This window comes from Xyrauchen texanus, chromosome 24, assembly GCF_025860055.1.
Source record: "Xyrauchen texanus isolate HMW12.3.18 chromosome 24, RBS_HiC_50CHRs, whole genome shotgun sequence".
Classification (NCBI taxonomy): Eukaryota; Metazoa; Chordata; class Actinopteri; order Cypriniformes; family Catostomidae; genus Xyrauchen; species Xyrauchen texanus.
The window spans coordinates 30,054,603-30,075,962 of NC_068299.1; the positions used below are offsets into that span (position 1 = coordinate 30,054,603).

At 37.2% G+C, this 21,360-nt stretch overlaps 1 protein-coding gene across 1 annotated transcript in view; it reads left to right on the forward strand.

The window, feature by feature from the left end:
- vwc2 (von Willebrand factor C domain containing 2) overlaps positions 1–19,389 on the forward strand; it is a 22,798-nt gene extending 3,409 nt beyond the window's left edge. Inside the window, exons 2-3 of the mRNA XM_052090337.1 lie at positions 688–817; positions 18,696–19,389. Of these exons, the coding sequence (XP_051946297.1) occupies positions 688–817; positions 18,696–18,847 (282 nt within the window). The 3' untranslated portion in view covers positions 18,848–19,389. The remainder of the gene's footprint in view (positions 1–687; positions 818–18,695) is intronic.
- Positions 19,390–21,360: the final 1,971 nt, after the last annotated feature.

Below are 21,360 nucleotides of genomic sequence, written 5' to 3' on the forward strand. Positions count from 1 at the left end.
TGCTTTAAAATGACCTGTATGCTTTTCTTCTTCTTCTGTGGAACACAAAAGAAGACATTTATGAAGAATCATTAAATAGCATAAGAAAGTTATCCATTCTATATGTACATTCAACTCCTGCAATATATTCCAAGTCTTCTGAAGTCATATGATAGTTTTTTGTGAGGAGCAGACTGAAGTTTTCTTAACTGATAATCTTATCCTCTGTCAAAATTTGTGTGTAACCCATGTCCACATCCAGATAAAAAAATGGTATATCAATGTCGTTGACACCAGAATGGCATTGGCTCTTGCATGAGCCATTTTTTATTTCTGCACTTGAAAGCGGGCTAGACGCTAGAAGAAAAGGACTTTAATTCCAATGTTCTCCTCAAATAAACCGAGCAAATGGCTACAGAAGACTGAAAATATATAGTGCACAAGTTGATGCTTTCATGGTGCTTTTTGGTATTTTTTTCCTTTTGGAGCTCGACAGACATGGTAGCCGTGGACTGGGATTGTTTGTCAAAAGCTGCATAAAGATTTCACTTCTGTCTCTTTTTTGTGTTCCACTGCAAAAATAACAGCATACTGATTTGTAATGATGAGGGTGAGGAAATGGTTTAAAATGGTATATCATCATTTAAACTTTAAGTATCTACAGTGTTTTGAGTGTTTTGTGATGTGTGTGTGTGGGTTTGTATCTAGGTGTCTCCATGTGAGAAGTGCCGTTGTGAGCCCAGTGGAGAGGTTCTCTGTTCTGTGTCTGCTTGCCCACAGACAGAGTGTGTTGATCCGGAATATGAGCCTGACCAGTGCTGCCCTGTGTGTAAAAGTGGTAAGTGGTTTGCTCCTTCACTCTCCCTCTCTTTCTCTGTTTTTCTCCATTGTTTCTATTAAACTGCCTTTCACTGAACTGCTGAATCCCTGCTGTTCCCCCTGAAGTTAGAGAGGTAGCTAACAATCAGTTCTGGAAAATGACCTCAGAGACTTCCGTCCACTGCACCCAATTACACCACCATGAAGAAAATTCACAGAGTGCATGCACCGTGCAGCAGAATTAGTCTCTTCTAGTATGCATTGCGTGTGCATCCATCTCAATGTTCCATAATGGCCAGTTTACAATCAGTGAGGTAATGCAAACCAGAGGAGATTATATTTGTTTGCAGGCTTTTGCTTAAGCTAGTTGCCGAAATACATTATTCAGACAGCAATAGCACTAATGAACCTGCAAAGTTGCTCTGCTTGTTTCCAGGAGGTTAGGTGATTAGCTCAGGCAGGTGTTGCAGTTGCAGGAGGCTTTTATCAGCCCTAGGGCACAGATGATTAAACTTTTACACACAAATGATGTTTTTCTCCATTTGGCTGAAAATAATGAAATATAAGGCACATAAATGTTCTTTTTCATCAAAGCGCCCAGCATGCAAAAGGAAGTATTTTCAAAGTGTCTCTTTGTTACACCGTCTGTTTTGTACACATGAAAAGTACAGTTTTCCACACTGATCCAAAATCGAATGTGATGCCTACGGAGACAGTAGGAGTGTGTCCTCCTCTCACCGCATACAGGACATCTTCATTTCGGCCAAAATATGAGACGTCCTGGCTAATACGGGACAGTTGGCAACACTAAACACAATCCAATTATGCCTTTTGATGAGCTGAGTAAAATAAATCTATTTTACCCAATACTTGTGTGTGCTATCTATTTTTATGCTTTTTAAAGTATCACGCCATTTGCTTAGCAACATGCTAATTTCATAAACTCTATTTAACAACATAGTCTCATAGAATGAACGTTGGTATTTTTGTAAACTGAGTTTTACGTGCAGTGTTTTGCATTTCTCTGCAGGTATCTGGTGAAATAAACACTAGAGGTGCTACAATAACTGTGCATTTTATTCTCTTTTATTCACACAAATAACAACTAAAATGGTTGATTATGACTTAATAAACACTTGTTTTTTGCACTATTACTCACACACTGCAATATTAAATATAATATAATATCTGATATTAAAACACTTTTACTATAACGCATTGTTTGAAAAACAACATATTTTACACTGTAATGAATATTTACACACTTATTCAAGTGAGATCAACTCCTGTGGTAGCTCATCTGAGTATTGCACTTTGGACTCGGAGGACTGCAGTTCAAGCTCAGCCAAGCACGCAAGCTAACACGTGACACGTGACACGGAAGTATCATGGAAGTGATACAAAATGATGTGATTTCTTCCGAACATTTTCTTTTCATGTCGCATAGGTTATGTTTATGTGTTGGTTTAGGGTCAGGATGTCTTTGTTTTTCACTTCTCATTTATCTTTTAGGACACTATCAGTTAGGTAGTGTAAAGTTTTAGGTTAGGGAAGTACATTTTACTCATTAAAAACTCCATCTAATATTCAGCTTAAAAACTTTGTCTGATAATGACAACATTTTACTCGCTTTTTGCACCTCCCACTGGACATTTCACTGGGAAACTTCATCCAAATGTGTAATAAGGCACGTAGTGTCACACAAATTTAATGGCATCAGGCTGCTATTTAAATAAGTTGCTGTGGAGTGCTATATGTGTGGTGCTTGGAGTTACTGGCTATGTAGAAAATCTGTCATTTATGAAGTTCCATGATGGTTAGGATGCTGCCTATATAGCCAGTATAGTCAGTGAAGCAGCAAGCTATATTTTGGAACAGAGCTTTTATCCGCCTTGTGCGTGTTGTTGTTCTCTATTTGGCCAGAGGAGTGTTTTGTGAGGGAGAAGAAAAGGAAAGCTGTGACCTCGGGTTAGTGTGTGAGTGTTCTATGATTGGAACACATTACAATGACTTGGGAGAAGTTTTCTGAATCAGTGTGGGTTATATAGAGCTGTTTGAGATGCTTTTAGACAGCACGTCCAAGACGGTTGCTTCTTGTGTTCACTTGGATCCTAATGTAATATGGCAATGGCAGCCATGCTGCCTCCTTCAGCAAAACAGAAATAATGACTTGGTAAATTAATCTCTGATATGGCGGATAAACTCCCTGCATGCTGTGGACAATGGGGGAGGGGGTGATTTGGGCCAATTATTATAAAGAGCACACACGTTTTTAATGAATCATCTTGCCATTTGCCAAGATACTGCCAAGATCCCCTGTTCAGACAGCTCAGTTGGTGTTTAGGTGTGAGGTGAAATCCAAGAAACAATAGCAGGCCAATTTCATCAAGTCCTCTTGCAGCATTAAGATTGAAGTTCTGAATGTAGCATGGAGATTTCAACAAGCTTTGCAAATGTTTGTGCACACTCAAGCAGTCAAGCTGTATGGTTTTTAGATGGATCAGAAACATTTATGCTCAACACACAAGATTACAGAGCAGCCGGCTCTGTTGTGCTTGTGAGGCGGTGGCAGTGGCATAGAGGCTAAAGTATTGGGCTGTTAATCAGAAGGTCGTTGGTTCAAACCCCACAGCCACCACCATTGTGCCCTTGAGCAAGGCACTTTACTCCAGGTTGTTCCGGGGGGATTGTCCCTGTAATAATTGCACTGTAAGTCGCTCACGTAAAGCGTCTGCCAAATGCATAAATGTAAATGTAAATGTAGTCTGCAATTTGATATAAACTTCTAATTGGCTGTTTGCGGTTGCTGTGGTTTTGCGCATGTCTTGTGGGGGTGGATCACAGAGAGATGCCAGTGCGATGGGTGGCACCTCTGAGGTTTTTGCTGCAAGTATCTAAGGTACAAAGACTCAAGCACAGATGCATTGCAAGAAGCAGCCAGATGCTCTGACCTCCTGAGATTTGCACTCTTCAAAAGTAAGACTTCAAAGCTTCATGCAGTGACACTGCAGGATGGGTGGTGGGTGTGTAAAGCTGTGAAAGCCAGTTCTAATTTAGCCTCTGATGCTGATAATAATCACCTGAGCTCAGACAGTCTATCACACAAACTTAGTGTTTAGAAACGTAGTGTTACAACAAACTTATTGTGCAATTCTCTGATAAAACAGAAGGAGAATGATAATTGAATTGCAGTGTTTGGTAAATCACTCAAAAAGTTATTCTCTACAGATTACTAATTACTTCTCTAACATTTTTATCAGAATAATCTACTCATTACTTCATGTAAAATGAAATCACATTTTTAATTACTTTACTTTCTAAAAGCCCTACTAACACTTTCACAGAAAGATTTTTGTTTTTCCACTCAACAATTTCAACATAATGTCAGAATTTCCTCCTTGTCCGTTGTAACTCCCATTAGCTGTCAAAACAACATGATCTCATGAGCATGCATAAGTATTTGAACATAAAGTTTGGTTCTGTCACACAAATGTTGCACCAAAATATACAATATTAACATATTAATATTACGGACGCATAAACCCTTTATAACCCATTAGAACAACTTTAGAGATGTACAAATGTTTATGAATCTTATTATGTTTTTTTATCCCCTTTTCTTCCCAATTTGGCATGCCCAATTTCCACTACTTAGTAGGTCCTCGTGGTGGTGCGGTTACTCACCTCAATCTGGGTGGCGGAGGACAAGTCTCAGTTGCCTCTGCTTCTGAGACCATCGATCCGTGCATCTTATCACGCGACTCATTGTGCATGACACCGCGGAGACTCACTGCATATGGAGGCTCATGCTACTCTCCGCGATCCACGCACAATTTTCCACACATCCCATTGTGAGTGAGAACCCCTAATTGTGACCACGAGGAGGTTACCCCATGTGACTCTACCCTCCCTAGCAACTGGGGCAATTTAGTTTCTTAGGAGACCTGGCTGGAGTCACTCAGCACCCCCTGGATTCGAACTTGTGACTCCAGGTGTGATAGTTAGCGTCAATACTCGCTGAGCTACCCAGGCTTCCTCTTATGATGTTTTTTAAAAAAGGTTTTGAGCAGTTGCAACAGCACACATTCACACATATAACAATCAATGCTGCCATAAAAGTTTTGCAATGATTCTACTTTTATTAGTTGCATCTTTATGTCATTTATTCATAAATATACATAAATATGAACTCATTTACCTGCAGCTGTATCAATGTTAAAGTTTCGTGAATTTCTGTTCTGACAAGCTGTCAGAAGATTTGTAAAAACGCTGTATGTGCGTAAAAAATATTACTTGTGTTAGATACTGTGTATACATTGACTATGCATTTCAATAACAAACCAAACAAATTGAAATATATGTTAAGATGTTATGTGTACATACAGTATATGTAGGAATTAGGGATTGCACAACTACTGATTTTTAAAAGTCGACATGTTGAGCCCATTAGTCGAGTCGAATTCAACTAGAAGTAACTAGTCATGACGTTTTTATCAAAGTAGCCTACATTTGAGCAACTTGCAGAATGTAGAAGCACTGTTTTATAAATAATAATAATAATAATAAATTTTATTTGTAATGCACCTTTCTTGTACTCAGAGCGCTACAGTACATTACAATCACAATCTTACCATGTAATATACAATAACATTAACAACAATCAACAATTAAAAAAAAAAGAAAAAATTCACATGAAGGAGCACCCCTAATGGAAACAGGTAATGTGTTCCACAGCTATGGAGCAATGCAAGAAAAGGCCCTACCACCCATAGTTTTCAATTTACAAAGAGGCTGATATAGTGTGATAGTACCAGCAGACCGAAGAGAAGTATACAGTGTTTTCCAAATCACAAATATAAACTGGAGCCAGCCCATGTACTGCTTTAAAGGTTAACATAAGAATTTTAAAATCAATACAAGATTGAACTGGGAGCCAATGTAATTGAGAAAGGACAGGGGTAATGTGCTGATGTGAAGATCATGTGTGAGTCAGAACACAAGCAGCTGAATTCTGTATGTATTGTAACCTCTTAATTGAGTTTGCTTGTAGACCTACAAAAAGTGAGTTACAATAATCAAGCCTGGATGTAATAAAGGCATGAATAAGCCTTTCTGCAACAGGCAGAGAAAGAAAAGGCTTAATGCGGGCAATATTTTGGAGATGGAAAAAGGCTACTTTTGTAATGTTTCTAAATGGGTTATAAAAGAAAGCTGTGCATCAAAAATTACACCCAGGTTCCACACCTGGTTTGCAAGAATAATTTAACTGTCATCCAATTAAAGTTCCAAACTATTACATTTAATCACAGCATTTGAAGTACCAATTAAAAAAAATCCAGATTTGGAACCATTCCGTTTCAAAAAATTATGTTTCATCCAGGTCTTGATTTCTAACAAACAAGCAGAGAGTATGGCTAAATGCTGATATAAATATGGGTATCATCAGCATAGCAATGATAACCCAGCCCAAACTTTTGAATAATCTGTCCAAGAAGCAACATATAGATACTGAACAGAATAGGACCCAGAACTGTCCCTTGCGGAACCCCCTGTCACATTGGAACAGTCTGGGATCAATTAATGCCTATATAGACAAACTGTGAATGCTCATATAGGTAAGATTTAAACCAACTGAGAACAATGCCAGAAAGGCCAATCCACTTTTCTAGTCTGTTCAACAAAATTGAGTGACAAATAGTATCAAATGCGGCAGTGAGGTCTAACAAGACCAAAATGCCACAAGCCCCTGAATCCACTGTAATAAGGAGGTCATTCATGACCCTCACAAGTGCAGTCTCCATACTATGTCCAGACCTAAACCCTGATTGAAAAGGTTCTAATAAACAGTTCATAGATATATGACTTTGCAGTTGACCAATAACCACGCACACACAAGAACCTTTGCCAGAAATGGTCAATTTGAAATAGGCTGTAATTGGACATGTCAGCAGTGTCACTTCCAGGTTTTTTAAGGACTGGTTTAACTGCTGCCATTTTAAGAGCGGAGGGGACAATCCCAGTTTCAAGTGAAACATTGACAATAGCAGTGATATGGGGAACAATTGCTGGCAAGCATCGTTTCAGCACAACAGTAGGAAAAGGAACAAGAATGCAGGTAGTAGAGTTCATCATAGAAACCAATTTGAAAATAAAATCATTATTAACAACAGTAAAACTTGAAAATACAGGAACCAGAGATTGAAGTGATAACAACTCAACAAAGTCAGATAATCGGTCAGAAGCAATGGAGTTGTAGATATTTTCAATCTTACATGAAAAATTATTAAGAAACTCAATGCACTGCTCAGTAGTAGAGCAACTAACATTTCTGATTGATAATTGTTCTAATCAGAACACCAGTTAGAACAGTAGCACTAATACTTATAAGAGTTGAATAGTATGCTGTTTTAACAGTTTTAAGATAATTATGGAGAATAAATGACATGGTAAATGACTAGTCAACTTTAGGCTATTTTAGTTGTGGTCGACAAGTCCGTGCAACCCCTACGAAAACTCATGAGATCACCCTGGCCATAGAAACACAAACAGACTTATGTACTTTGTTTTAAATGTGTTCCACATAAATTATATTATTTTAGAAATATGTGTATTATAAGATGTAATGTATTTCTAGAGTAATAGAAAGTCAGTAACTGTAACCTGATTACAAGATTTAAAAATGTATTAATTTACACAAATGTTTTACTAAAATCATATTTTACCCAACGTTGATGGTACCAGTTAGAGCCTGATTACTGATAGCTTTTTAGCTAGCAAGACTTCCTTTGTCTTGACCAGAACAATTATCCTTGTCAACCAGCTTCACCAGCTAAAGTTTGCAGGTGAACAGCATGACTATGATGCTCCACCAGTTAGACCAGCATCAAACCAGCACTTACCAGCATAATCCAGCCTGGAAATTCATGCTGGTTCTAACTGCTGATAATAATCACCAGTCTATCAATCAAACTTTCAGTGTTTAAAGTTTGAACTCAAAGTTTCCAGATTTGACCAACTTTCTGTGCGATTGAGTTCTCCGATAAATCAGGAGGAGAATGATTATTTAATTGGTGCCATTAAGAGCCAATTACCATCTGATTGACTGCGCTTTTCTATGAAAGAAAGCCTTTAGACCGGCCCTTTGAGAAAAATGTGGTGTCTATGGGATGAAATGATAATAACGGCAGAGAAAGAAATGGAGGCTGTCGTCTTCATTTTGGTTGGCAGGCTTGACACTTAATGGGGAAGCAGTGTGGAGAATCGATTTCTAAATGGGTTGCAAGCATTTCTGTCATAATCATAATCTTATGCTTGGTTCATGCCCGCCCAGCATGGGCTACAAAATCTTCCCCCTCCTACTGTTTTAGCTCAGGTCACAGAAACCACACAATTGAAAGAAAGTAAATGCTTGTAATTTATTTGGTCATTAGAACGGTTCATCATTGCACTGATTCATGCATTTTGCACATGCAATAAATGTGGTTTAAAGTGATAGTTCACCACAAGATGAAAATTAGGTCATTATTTACTCACCCTAATGTCGCTTAAACAGTAAATAGTGACTCCTATCTGTCAGGTTCGATAAAGGACATAAAACACCATCAACTCATTGTAATAAAGAAATGCACTTAAATCAAATATGTTGGCTAAATATGACACTATTCACTTACCTTATGGGAAATAAACACTGTAAAGACTTTTTAAAAATTAATCTATCATGTTTCATGGAAAAAAAGGTAATCATACGGTTTAGAGTGACACGAGGGTGAGTAAATAAATTACCAAATTTTCTGTTTGGGTGAAATATCCCTTTAAGGCCACCTATGCCACTTTGGATAGCACAGAGCACATTTCATCCTATTAGCCACAGTTTTATTAATTTTAAGTGGGTATTAATGCGTGAAAAGCACAAAGGGTTTAATAAAGCAGTCATGAGGGCTGATATCTCTATTTGTTGCTCATAAAGAGCGGAGGTAAGGACCTCTTTCTTAGCTGCTGAAAGAAGTATTATGTTCCGTGCAGCGCTCTGCCTGGGTCTGTTGTTAAAAGAGTATGCTGGGAGACACTTGAGGAAGTGCCATGGGGGGAGATGAAAGTGAGCGCTATTGCTAATATCCACCCCAGGCAGTTGTTCATGAATATCAAAGAACATCTGCGTGGAGCAGCGATGTTGGGACTCAAAAGGAACGGGAAAAATTTCATTTGGATTCAGTCATTGCACTCCTGCACTCCTTTCACTCACAGAGGGGCTGTCAGTAAATAAGAAACTTGGCATTGAGTGATTTTTTTGAGTGCTTTTTGCTGTTTAAAGATTCAGGGAGAATGCAGCACCAATGTCACACACTCCCAGAGATGCAAGGCTCGATCTCAGTGAAGGATTGAGCTAAAAAGTGCTTTTAGAACATAATTAAAACAGCATAGACTAATCTCTACAAGATGCAATCTGCTGACCACACACAGAGTTGCCCTGTTGAAATGTCCAGCATATGTTGTGTTTTGGATACTGGTGTGCTGCCATCCCTACCTGCCTTTTTAAAAAGGATAGTTCAAGCAAAAATTCTGTCATCTCTTTTTATGTTCTTCAAAAGAAAGGAAGTCATATGGGTTTGGAATGACATGAGGGTGAGTAAATGACAACATTCATTTTTATTTTTGAGTGAACTATTTCTTTAATTAACCATTAAAGGAATTGTGAAATTCATGAATATTCTCTCATAATTTACACACCCTCATGCCATCCCAGATGTATATGACTTTCTTTCATCTGCTTTTAGAAGAATTTCTCAGCTCTTTTGGTTCATAAAATGCAAGTGAATAGGTACCAACATTTTCCAAAAAACACATTAGTCAGCATAAAATTAATCCATATGACTCCAGTGGTTAAATCAATATCTTCAGGAGCGCTATGATCACTTTCACTTTCTTCTTCTTGTGTTTTTGGTGATTCACATTCTTCATGCATATCGCCCCCTGCTTGGCAGGGAGAAGAATTTCAAGCAAAAAGGACTTAAATATTGATCTGTTTCTCACCCACACTTATCATATCACTTCTAAAGATATAGATTAAAACACTGGAGTCGTATGGATCACTTTTATGATGTCTTTATGTGCTTTTTTGGGGTGTCAAAATATTGGCACCCATTCACTTGCATTGTATGTAGAAAGAAACTCATCCACATCTGGGATAGCGTGAGGGTGAGTAAATGATGAGAGAATTTTCTTTTTTGGGTGAACTATTCCTTTAAGGGTGGAATAGAAAGAAAGTTGACATTTATTTAACTTGACATGGAATCTAATGGTGCATCTCATCTCGCATCCTAGCTCCCTAAGACATGAATCATTATATCTTGAACACAAATTCGGGCGTTGGCAAGGGTGTTCATCCATTGACCAGTGGGACACTGATGACTCAACTACCTTTGAAACAATTATGTGCTCCTTCATTTAAAAGCAGCTGGTATTAACCAACAACATTGCTGTATAAATGACACTATCATGCATTGTCAACCAGCAGATACAAAAATGTACAGTGCTATTATGAAAGATAAATTACATAAATGAACAAATAGAAAATTAAAATAGTCTTTTTTAATATTCTAACAGTATTTAAAAGATTGATGCACATTATGGATGAAAGATAATTGTGAACAAATCTCTATTAAAGAGAAAGTAAGGCTTTGACTTAATAAATATACACAATATATTTTGTTTATCATCAGGGTCACTATAAACATGCTCACATGTATTATAAAAAGAAGGAGATGCTTTGTAATTCCCTGCTGCACTTTCCTTTTTGTCGACCTCCACTCATGTGGGCCATCGCCTTGGCAACGTCCAGAAAAACAAGCCCTTTTCTTGAAGAACTCAGGCAATAAACAGTTTGAGCATGAGCTGAAATCTCCTAAAATTGCAAAGCAGTGTCCACATTGCTTGGGGAGGTATGGTCCTTGTTTTAAAAAAATGGAGGACAATTGGGGAGAAATATTCATGGGGGCTTAAGAGAGGCCCCATAAATCAATTTCTGGCTCTTGCTCATCTTGAATAGTTCATCCATTTCTCTTTTCCTTTGGAGAAATATGTTAGCTCGGATTTGTTGCTCTGATGGTTTTATCCGTTTGTAATGGGGCTTGATTCTCTGTGATACTAGAGGAGAGATGTAGAGGACAGTGATTTTATATGCGCAGCACCTCCAGCTCTGTCGACACTCTCCAGAAACATTATTTTCCCAGTCTTTAATGCCCAGGAGTTACAAATGTAAAGTAGGAGAACAGGATTTGAAAATCAGACTGCACAGATAAGAGTATTTTTTGAACAGATGTCTCAAATGACTGAGAGCAATACCATGCATTTATGTTAAAGGGATCTTTCTCATACGTACATGAAAGCTCAACAAATACCCTGTAAAAAGATTCCTAGTCCATGCGGAAGGGCCTGTGCGTAACTAGATTTGCATTTCATAAAGGAAATACCAGCAAGACAGCAATGGAATAGTGGTAAAGTTGTAGGTAGGTTTATGTTTTAGGCTTTGATTCTGCTGCATCAGTCATGATCTTCAGAGCACTTTTGTTTTCTGTCGGCTGTGTTTGAGAATCGACACATAACACAACACTATTTTTACTGTTTAAAGCAGTGCTGGTCCTAACCTTTTGTGGGCCCTAACCAAAACCCCTTCTGGCTTTCTAAACAACTATAACATACAGATTATGAGAGAGTTTCACCACTTTTCTGACCACAGAATTCCCTGGAAAACATGAAACAGATTTGATTTCCCTCAAACTGTCTGAAGTAAACATACGAGAGTCCATCAATATTTCTGTAAATGTGCACATTTTGGACTAAAATTTGGTTAATAATTCAGCAGTGCTTGAAACAAATAATTTAAATAATTATTATTAAATTATTTTTAATGAATTATTTAAATATGTTTTCACTCTACAGTTAACAATACTACTTTTATTGTTGTGTTTGCGCGACAAACACCAGAACTAATGCTTTGACAGCATGGGTGTCCCCTGCCACTATGGGAGCCCTGTGCAACTTGCATAGTTTGCATATTGAGAGGACCAGCACTGGTAAATAAAATATGGTGAAATTGATACGAGAAAGGAAGTCCAATCAAAATTCAGAATGCAAATAGATGGAAGAAAGGATACCAATTGAAATTCCCATGCAAATATTTGGTAGAGAAATTGTGTTTCTCTTTAGGTTTTAAAGACGTGGTCATACTAGACTTTGCACTGCATTTACATCCAATTATATAACATGGGAGAGCTGATATACAAGCACATGCAAAGAAGTTTTTTATTCCACTGGTACCAAACTTCAAGTACATGTTGAAACCTAGTGTGACAGAAGACTTAAAGCTGAAGTATGTCATTTCTGTGCCAAAATCGCTTTTAAATTAGCACCAGTACCTGATGAGAAAATAAATGTATTTCCCCCATGTACTGTACACACACAATTGAATGATAAAAAAAGCTCTCTTGGCTTGACTTGATAATAGACTTCATCACTGTTGGTTACATTTTCAATTCTGAACATTTTCAAACTTTTAATACATTTTTTCTCTCCCCTTTCCTCCCCAATTTGGTGTGCCCAATTCCCAATGCTCTCTAAGTTCTCGTGGTGGTGTAGTGACTCGCCTCAATCCTTGTGGCAGAGGACGAATCTCAGTTACCTCCACATCTGAGACCATCAGTCCGCCCATCACGTAGCTTGTTTAGTGCGTTACCGTGGAGACATAACACATGTGGAGACTCATGCTATTCTCCGCGGCATCCATGCACCACGCGCCCAACCGAGAGCGAGAACCACATTATAGCGACCACGAGGAGGTTACCCCATGTGACTCTTGGTTGGGCCAATTGGTTGCTTAGAAAGTCACTCAGCATGCCCTGGATTCGAACTTGCGACTCCAGGTGTAGTAGTCAGTGTCTGTACTCGCTGAGCTGCCCAGGCCCACCTCAAACTTTAATCTTAATGCTGATTTGTGTAATGTTTTTATTTTATTTATTTATTTTTTTCATTTTTAATATAATTTCTCATGTCTCAGCTTGATATGAGCCAAATATCTAAATATTCCTCTGTTTGACTGAACGGCCCATCCAGCCTGACACAGCAACATTTGCTCAACCAGTAGTGTGAGATTGGGGCGGGACTATCTGTTTGTGAAGGGGGGAGTTTTTTGGAGTAATTATTTTTGCCATTCTGTTTGGTGATGAATATGGCAAAGAAATGACACACTTCAGCTTTAAATTTCTTTAAAATTAGAAGGTTTACATGTCAAAGAAATAGATTTAAATATAAAAGAAATTATTTACAAAACAAGTTTGAATGGAGTGGATTGTAAGTGGTTCAAGCTGAACTGATTGCAGGAACTTGTAGAGAAGAAGAAAAAGTATAAAGAGAAAATTAGGATTTTTTACATAAGCCTTGCTTTTCAAGCACCATTATAATGATTTGTTGGACTTGTTCATTAATGTTTTAGTAAAGTCCATCCACCAGCACTTTCTGAATAAAACGCACATACACCTCCATCCTTCCATCCCATTCCAGCCATCTTTCACACAAAGCAAGTAAATTTAGTGGCATTTATAATGTATATGTACTAAAGAATTGCATTAGTTGGCTTTCCTTTCACTTATTCTCAGAGCAGTGTGAGCACTGACTGATCCATCCTTTCAGAGAGCATCAGCTCTAATGAGCTTTAAAAGTCATGTCATTTTCAGGATCCAAGCTTTCCTTTCCTCCTCCTTTGCTTTTTATCTCAATTACAGCCGTACCATGGGGAATAAAATGAGTCTCAGAATGGACCAAAGTCTTTAATGGTGCTCGCTCTTGAATTTAGCCTCTACAGCAGTGCTTTGATACGTGACAAAGATAAGGGTCTGCTCAGCATGATTAAACACTCCCCTCCACTGCCAAATATGCAGCAAGTGTACAGCACAACTGCTCCTCTGCTGTTTGATTTGTTCTTGTGTATGCTGGACCTGCTTATCTTCCTCTTCCCTCAGTGCAAAAACAGTTTTCATAATCTGTATTTATGTCTTGTTTTTCAGTAAAAGTATCTAAAAATCCTTAAAACAAGACAAATTTACTTGAGAAGGTATTAAGATGCGTTTTCAGAGACTATTTTCAATTAAGTTTATTTCTTACCCCATTGGCAAGATAGTTTGTTTTGTGATTTAAAACACAAAGGGATTGTTCACCCCAAAATGAATATTCTTTCATCATTTACTTACCCTCATTTTGTTCCCAACCCATTCAACTTTCTTTCTTTTGTGTAACACTAAAGGAGATCCATAGCGAAATGACAGACTTGTCAAACACTCTACCACAGTGTTTCTCAACTGGTGGGTCGCAGGTCTATTCGGACAGCAGGAAAAGAACAATGCCATGGTTCTCCCATTAAAGATTTTTCGGTGTCTGCCCAAGTTATAGCCTATTTAGGACAGCCGATGTAGATTTAATGATAATATCTCCTTCAGATAAAGGCTTCTCATCTGCACTGCGATATTTTCGTGGTGCGGTTAAAGCTTTTGCTTGAGTGTAACGGAACCTCCCTCGATATTGTGGCGCATAGACCTCAAAACTGCTGTGACCCATTTCAGTTCTAGCAAGACTTTTCTAGTTTAAAGCGTTACGGATGAAGTCAAGTCAAACCTCTAAAACAGTAGACAGCCCTGACATGCCAAACAGCACTGAGGAGGAAAAGAGCAACACTGTGCTATGCACTATTTATTTATTAATTTTTTAATTATGCATCATCACCTTTACAAAATTGTTTCACAATTTTACATGAGTAAAAGTAATTGTTATATTTTGACAACATGTTATAGTTTCTTATTAAATAATCTGAAGGTAGAATCTATTAGACCTAATTTTATATCAACAGTGGCAGTTGTAGTTAAAGTTTCAAATGTTTCAGCTAGTATTTTCTTTATATATATATATATATATATATACTATCATTTATTATTATTACTATTATTTAAGACTCGCTACATTGACCTAACCATGTTAGCCTAATGAGGAGCCTTTCCTCCTGTGTAATATGTATGTTCTGTTTGAATCATGTTTGAAATGAGAAAACAAACAAGAAAATAATGGGCTCATATAAATAAATATTCTCTTAAATTGTTAAAAGGGGGAGAGAAAACTTCCTGTCGCTTTTGTTGTTGATGTCAAACACAAAAATAATGTCACTTGATGCATGGTAAAAGGAAATGTGACTCATGATACATTAAATACAGGTTATGTTTGATCTATGATGGGTCGCCACTTCATTTCCAATGTAACATTTGGGTCCTGAAGCAAAACCAGTTGAGAACCACTGATCTACCAGACATCATTAAGTCAAACGGGTTTGGAAAAACATGAGAGTGAGTAAATGATGACAGAATTTAATTTGAAGAAAATGCATTAACCTATAAACTTCAAAACATTTTAAAAACTATTTGGCAAAGAGGTAAGAGAAATACATTTAAAATAAGTGTTAATATCTTATATGCGATTATGCATATGAAGTACATTCATCTTGTTTTAAGGATGTTTAGAAATTTTTTCAGGAAACCAGACAAAAATACTGGAATACAAAAACAAGGAATGCAAAAAGTTCATTATCTCCCACTTTCTCTATCCCTCTCTTTGTACCAGTGACAACATATAATGCCATAACGTATAAGCATGTTTTGTTGTGTAACAGTTAAAAATACATGGCATCTTTATAACACACATAGAGCCATAGGGTGATCTGAGATATAAATGCTCTTGATGAATCAGCTGTGCCAGTTTACTTTCACGTCTTGATATTTGGGAGCGGAAATCTGATGTGTTTGCTCTGAAATATTTATAAATATGCTTGGGATGACGTCTTGACAGCACCAGTCAAATATTCAAGATGATTGATGTGCCCGCATGCTTTTTATGTAGTCTTCCATCCGCTATGATAATGTCTTTGTAGAGACAATACAAAGGCGCAATTTATCCTTGTTTGGCAAATCGGAAAAAATTGAATGGGAAGCTGCACCTAGCATTTGTGTAGAATGGCATAAGTTCTTTTTAATTAATTATGTTGGCTTGACTTCCATTGAAAATTTCTGACAGCAATTCCTAAGTATGTATGTATGTATGTATGTGTGTGTGTGTGTGTGTGTGTGTGTGTGTGTGTGTGTGTGTGTGTGTGTGTGTGTGTGTGTGTGTGTATCTATCTATCTATCTCTGTCTCTCTGTCCGTCCGTAAGCATTTTAAACTTTTGTAAACTTTCAAGCAAAGCTTCAAGCCAACATCATTTCTGTCTTTTCATTACTCTGCTGACTGCTTTCAATTGGTTTGTTCTTTTGTTTTTATTTGTGTGTAACTAAAGAGGATGAATTAGTGATAACCAGTATTGGGTGTAGTTGGATTACAAATTAATTATTTATTGTTAACTAATCACTTTTAGGCAGAAAATGTTGTGTAACACATTACATTTAAATTATTTTAATCTTATTAGTTACTGACTTTACATGAAAGTAATTACTTTTAAGTAAGGGTTACAAATATTTCAAAAATATATACATATTGTTTATGTGTAATACAATCAAAATGTGAATTAATTTGTTAATATGTACATGTGTTTGCGTTTCTGTGACAGTTGAAGTGTGTGCCACAATGAGCAAGGAGAAAATAGACATTATTTTGAATTTGTTGAGCAGAAAGGTGTTTTAGAAAGTAATTTAAAATTAAAGTAATTAGTAATGTGATTGCTTTTCAAATGAAGTAATCAGTAAAGTAACTTGATTATAATTGTAGAGAAGTAGTTTTTAATTTTTAATGTAGTTACTTTTTTAAGCAACTTACTCAACTCTGGTGACAATCTATTTAGTATTTGTCTTGATGAGTCGTTTTGGACCTGCATGGTCAAGAGCATGAAGTAATTGTCAGAATCTTCAAAGACACGTTTTTTTTGTTTGTTTGTTTATAGGCTTTTTGCCTTTAATGACAGTACAGTTAAGACCAGAGGGGGTCAGAATAGGACTAGGACATGACACAGACCCCCATATGAACCCCATAAACATGACAGCTCTTTAAATGTCTTGATCATGTGCACTACCCACTGTACATGCATCTCTGAAAAGTTGGATGTTTTTTTATAGTGCCTATATTTAGGTCATGTCTGTTTGTATTCATATTTAGCGATGTGTTCGTTTTATCACTATATTGCAATTTCCAGATCTGGTTTTACTTTTTCTAGCAGGTACTCAAAACCAAAGTTTTTTTAAACTAAAGTTATTGCATTTTGGGAACTGGCTTACATAAGTGTATTTAAAAATGTATGCAATGGTAGACTTTATAGATTAGTACACTAAAATTTGGAGTCTGCTCTTGGGGCTTGATATATGTTTATGGTGCGCCATAAACTCAGCAATTTACTCATCTTTGAACTTATGATATGTTCATGTTTTATGAAATTCCTGTCGTGGAACTGTGGTCTCCAAAGGCAAAATTGTTGTGGTATCGTTTTAGTTAAAATATGTAACAACATTGTGATGAAGGCAATTCAGTGGTCCAGAATTGTCCTCATCTCTTTAAGACATAAAATCACTTGATGCTTTCTTTTTAAACATATTTACTATTGAAACAAAGATGTTGGATGGGACAAATCTTTTAGTTTCTCCAACACTTATGACATACAGTAATAATAATGATAGTACTAATACATTTGGTAACACTTTACAATAAGATTGAATTTGTGAACATTAGTTAATGCATTAGATATCATGAACAAACAATTAACAATATATTTTTTACTGCATTTATTAATCATTGTTAACGTTAATACAAATACAATTATTTATTGTTAGTTCATGTTAGTTCAAAGTGCATTAACTAATGTTAATAAATACAACATTTAATTTTAAAATTGTATTAGTATATGTTGAAATTAACATTAAGTAAGATTAATAAATGATGTAAAATAATTGTTCATTGTTATATCATGTTAACTAATGTTGACAGATGGAACTTTATTGTAAAGTTTTACATTTACATTATACATTTTTCCAAAGCTTAATCCCTAACATAAACCCTATGCCTTACATAATTTTAATAGGACAATAACCTTTGTGTACCATATATTTTTTTTTTTTATCAAGACGTTCAATAGCTTACAATTTGCCATCTTGTATGTGTTTTTAGGAGTTGTCATTCAATTGTGTTGGTTATTTCAAAGCCATGAACCATGATTTGCTACCTTTTATTGCTAATTGGAGACCGGTAGTATTAGGGGGTGGGGCATTCTCATTCTAGAGAGCTTTTGATTATAACAAATTTTATAGTTCAAGATGAGTCATCAATATTTTTGGTCCATTGTCCTTGGGAAAAAAGATTGCAAATTTTAAATGTATATTATGAAGTTCATCTTATCAACTTCTAGGAGTACACTAGCATATAGATGGTCTCAATGCTATAAAAACATGGACTAAATCCCCACAAAAATCTCTCTCTCTCTCTCTCTCTCTCTCTCTCTCTCTCTCGCTCTCTCTCTCTCTCTCACACACACACACACACACACACACACACACATTTATTTAAAAATGAGTCTTTAAGCAAAGAACTGCCAAGATGTCGAGCCTACAGACTGCAAGCAAAATGTTGCATGAGGTGAAAAAGCTGACTTTTATAAACTATTTTACTAAAGAATATAGTATTGTGTTATGATTTACTGCTCACTTGACAACATCATAAAACCTCTATGAGGTCAGTTGACATAATTTCAACTTGATCCATGACAGTTACAGCCACTCTACAAAGAGCTCAGCTTCTCAAAGCCAGGGATTGCAGTTCTCTTGGCAGGTCTCAACAAGCCACCAGTATTTTCTATTAGTCTGATTCAGCCCATCCTGTCTGTGCACAGGGCCAAACTGCTATGCGGACACGGCGGTGATCCCCGCTGGCCGAGAGGTTAAAATCAACGAATGCACCATCTGCTACTGCACATATGAGGAGGGCACCTGGCGTATCGAGCGACAGGCCACCTGCAGTAAAAACGAGTGCCAGCCAAGCTAAGGTGACGATGGGGGCGTCGCTCCAAGCGCAGCCTTCACCCAGTCAGCTGTAGTCCGTATCGGCTCAACACGGCAGCTGCGAGACTCACTCGCAGCCAGGACATCAGCACTGTGTGGAGTTGCACCAGTCACAACCATTTGTGACAGCTCATGACTAAATGAACTCAGAGTGTCCAAAAGCATGCAGCGGATGGGCCAATTAACCTGGGAACAGGGTTGTGGGCCAGAGTGTAAAATGCAACATTCCTCACACTGCAGTGGAGCCTCTGAGTTTGGCATAGCATCATGACGAGTGAAGAGATTCATTAGAGTTAAATACGTATATAGTCTTAGAATCAAGAGGCATGGAGTTAAATTCAACTATATTAGTACTTCAAATTTTTATTGAGATTTATAACCCATATATAGGATATTTATTTATGTATGTGGTGGTTCGATGATTATGATTGAATTCAAATATCTGATTTACAGTAAGAAATTGATATTTTTATAGCCACTGTATTTTGATATGCTGTTAAGTTTAATACTGGGTCAGACTTGTATCCGCCTTATTAGAATGTATAATGCACCTACAGCTGTCAATGTGTCTGGGGGTAAGTTTTTTTTTGTTGTCAAAGCCAAGATGACAAACTGCAGTCAGGAATCACACACATCATCTAACACAACACCTTTTCAGAATAGACAACAAAGCAGAATGGATTTGGTGTCTGTTTAAGGAAACCTTCAAAAAGGCTGCTTGCAGATGTTTGCATTGATGTAAAGTCTCTATTGTGCTCTTAACTGAGGTCTGTTTTGCAAAGAAGTGTTCATATGTGTATGTGTATTCATGTTCCAAATAAATCGTCACACTGTGCACAGTTGTTTAAACTAGACACTGATGCAAGGTTACTTGAGGATAGTTACCATTTTTAAACACAGAGCCGCATTTGACTTTAAATGTCAAGTGAAGGGGGGGCTGGGTAGCTCAGCAAGTAAAGACACTGACTACTACACCTGGAGAAGCTCAAATCCAGGGCGTGCTGAGTGACTCCAGTCAGGCTTTCTAAGCTACCAATTGGCCCGGATGCTTGGGTGGGTAGAGTCACATTGGGTTAACCTCCTCGTGGTCACCATAATGTGGTTCTCGCTCTCAGTGGGGCGCGTGGTGAGTTGTGCGTGGATGCCGAGGAGAATAGCATGAGCCTCCACATGTGCTAGTTCTCATTGGTAACGTGCTCAACAAGCCAAGTGATAAGATGCATGGATTGACGTTTCAGATGCGGAGGCAACTGGGATATGCAGTATCCAAAATGAAGACAAATCATATTTGGACACTTTTTGGTTGTGCTGAAGTTCACCTGTGGTTACTCCACTAGGACACCGTGTGAACTTGAGGGCAACTTACTTCATCCATCCACTATAAATCACCTTGACAATCACCTTGTCACCAGTTTGTTAAAAGGTGCTACTTGGTTAGAATTTTTGCTCTCTAATGCCAGGAAATTCAACATAAAAAACTTAAGTGTGTCTTAAGTGTCCAAATATGTACTGCAGTATATACAACAACAACCCTACCATTGTAGAAACACAAGCCGTGGGGATTACTCATGTATATAAATTGATACTGATTACAAATTACACAACCAAAATTGTAATCAGTAACTTAATCTTATAGATGACTGTTTTTAGTTAATCTAATTGTATTACTTTTTGATTACTTTTGGCTAACTATTTGCATGTTTTGATGAAAATCTCATTCTAATTTATATAGTCCAATAATACCCAACGATTAACATGACTGCTGTGATTGTTTTTATTCAAATTGAACATATTCATTTGACATGTGAGGTGCAAAAGTAAAGTAATGTCAAGCTCAGTAAGTTTACAATTTCACATGACAGGATAATATGGCCTAACACCAAGTGCGACATCAAAGAATCAAGAGCTGAATTTTTCATAAAAATAATTAGATCCTTCTTGCCATATGTCACTTATGTCACGCTCTTAAATACTGTTTGGTTGATGTCAAGAGATCTTCTGGTAAATGAAAGGTACAAAGTGCATAACATGGGTTGATTAGATTAAACAGTCCTAGATTGCATTCTGTTGCCACTTCAGTGTGTTGAAGCTCTCAACAAACAGCCAGTCTATGTTCAGGTTTTCCTTTAATAGGCTCATTTGGGCATGGAAACAGCAATTACTGTTTGGGTTTAAAGATGTGGGTTTACGCTGAGAGGTTTATATTTCCCTCATATTTCATCAGCAGTTAATAATGTGTCGAATTCATTAAAAGAGCATAAAATTATACAAGCATGTGTTTATGAAATGGAATTATCAGTCTCAAAAAGAAATGTTACTGGATTATTTAAAAAAACAAATCTCATGTTCATTCAAGATGTCTTTCATACCATTGTTTATTAGGGAACTGGACCCCTACACGGTCTCTATCATGCATCTCTCCTGCAGCAAACCGTGCCCTGAGGCAAGACTGAGAGATTGTGGAAAAATGAAGCCGAATGCATGCACATACATGGC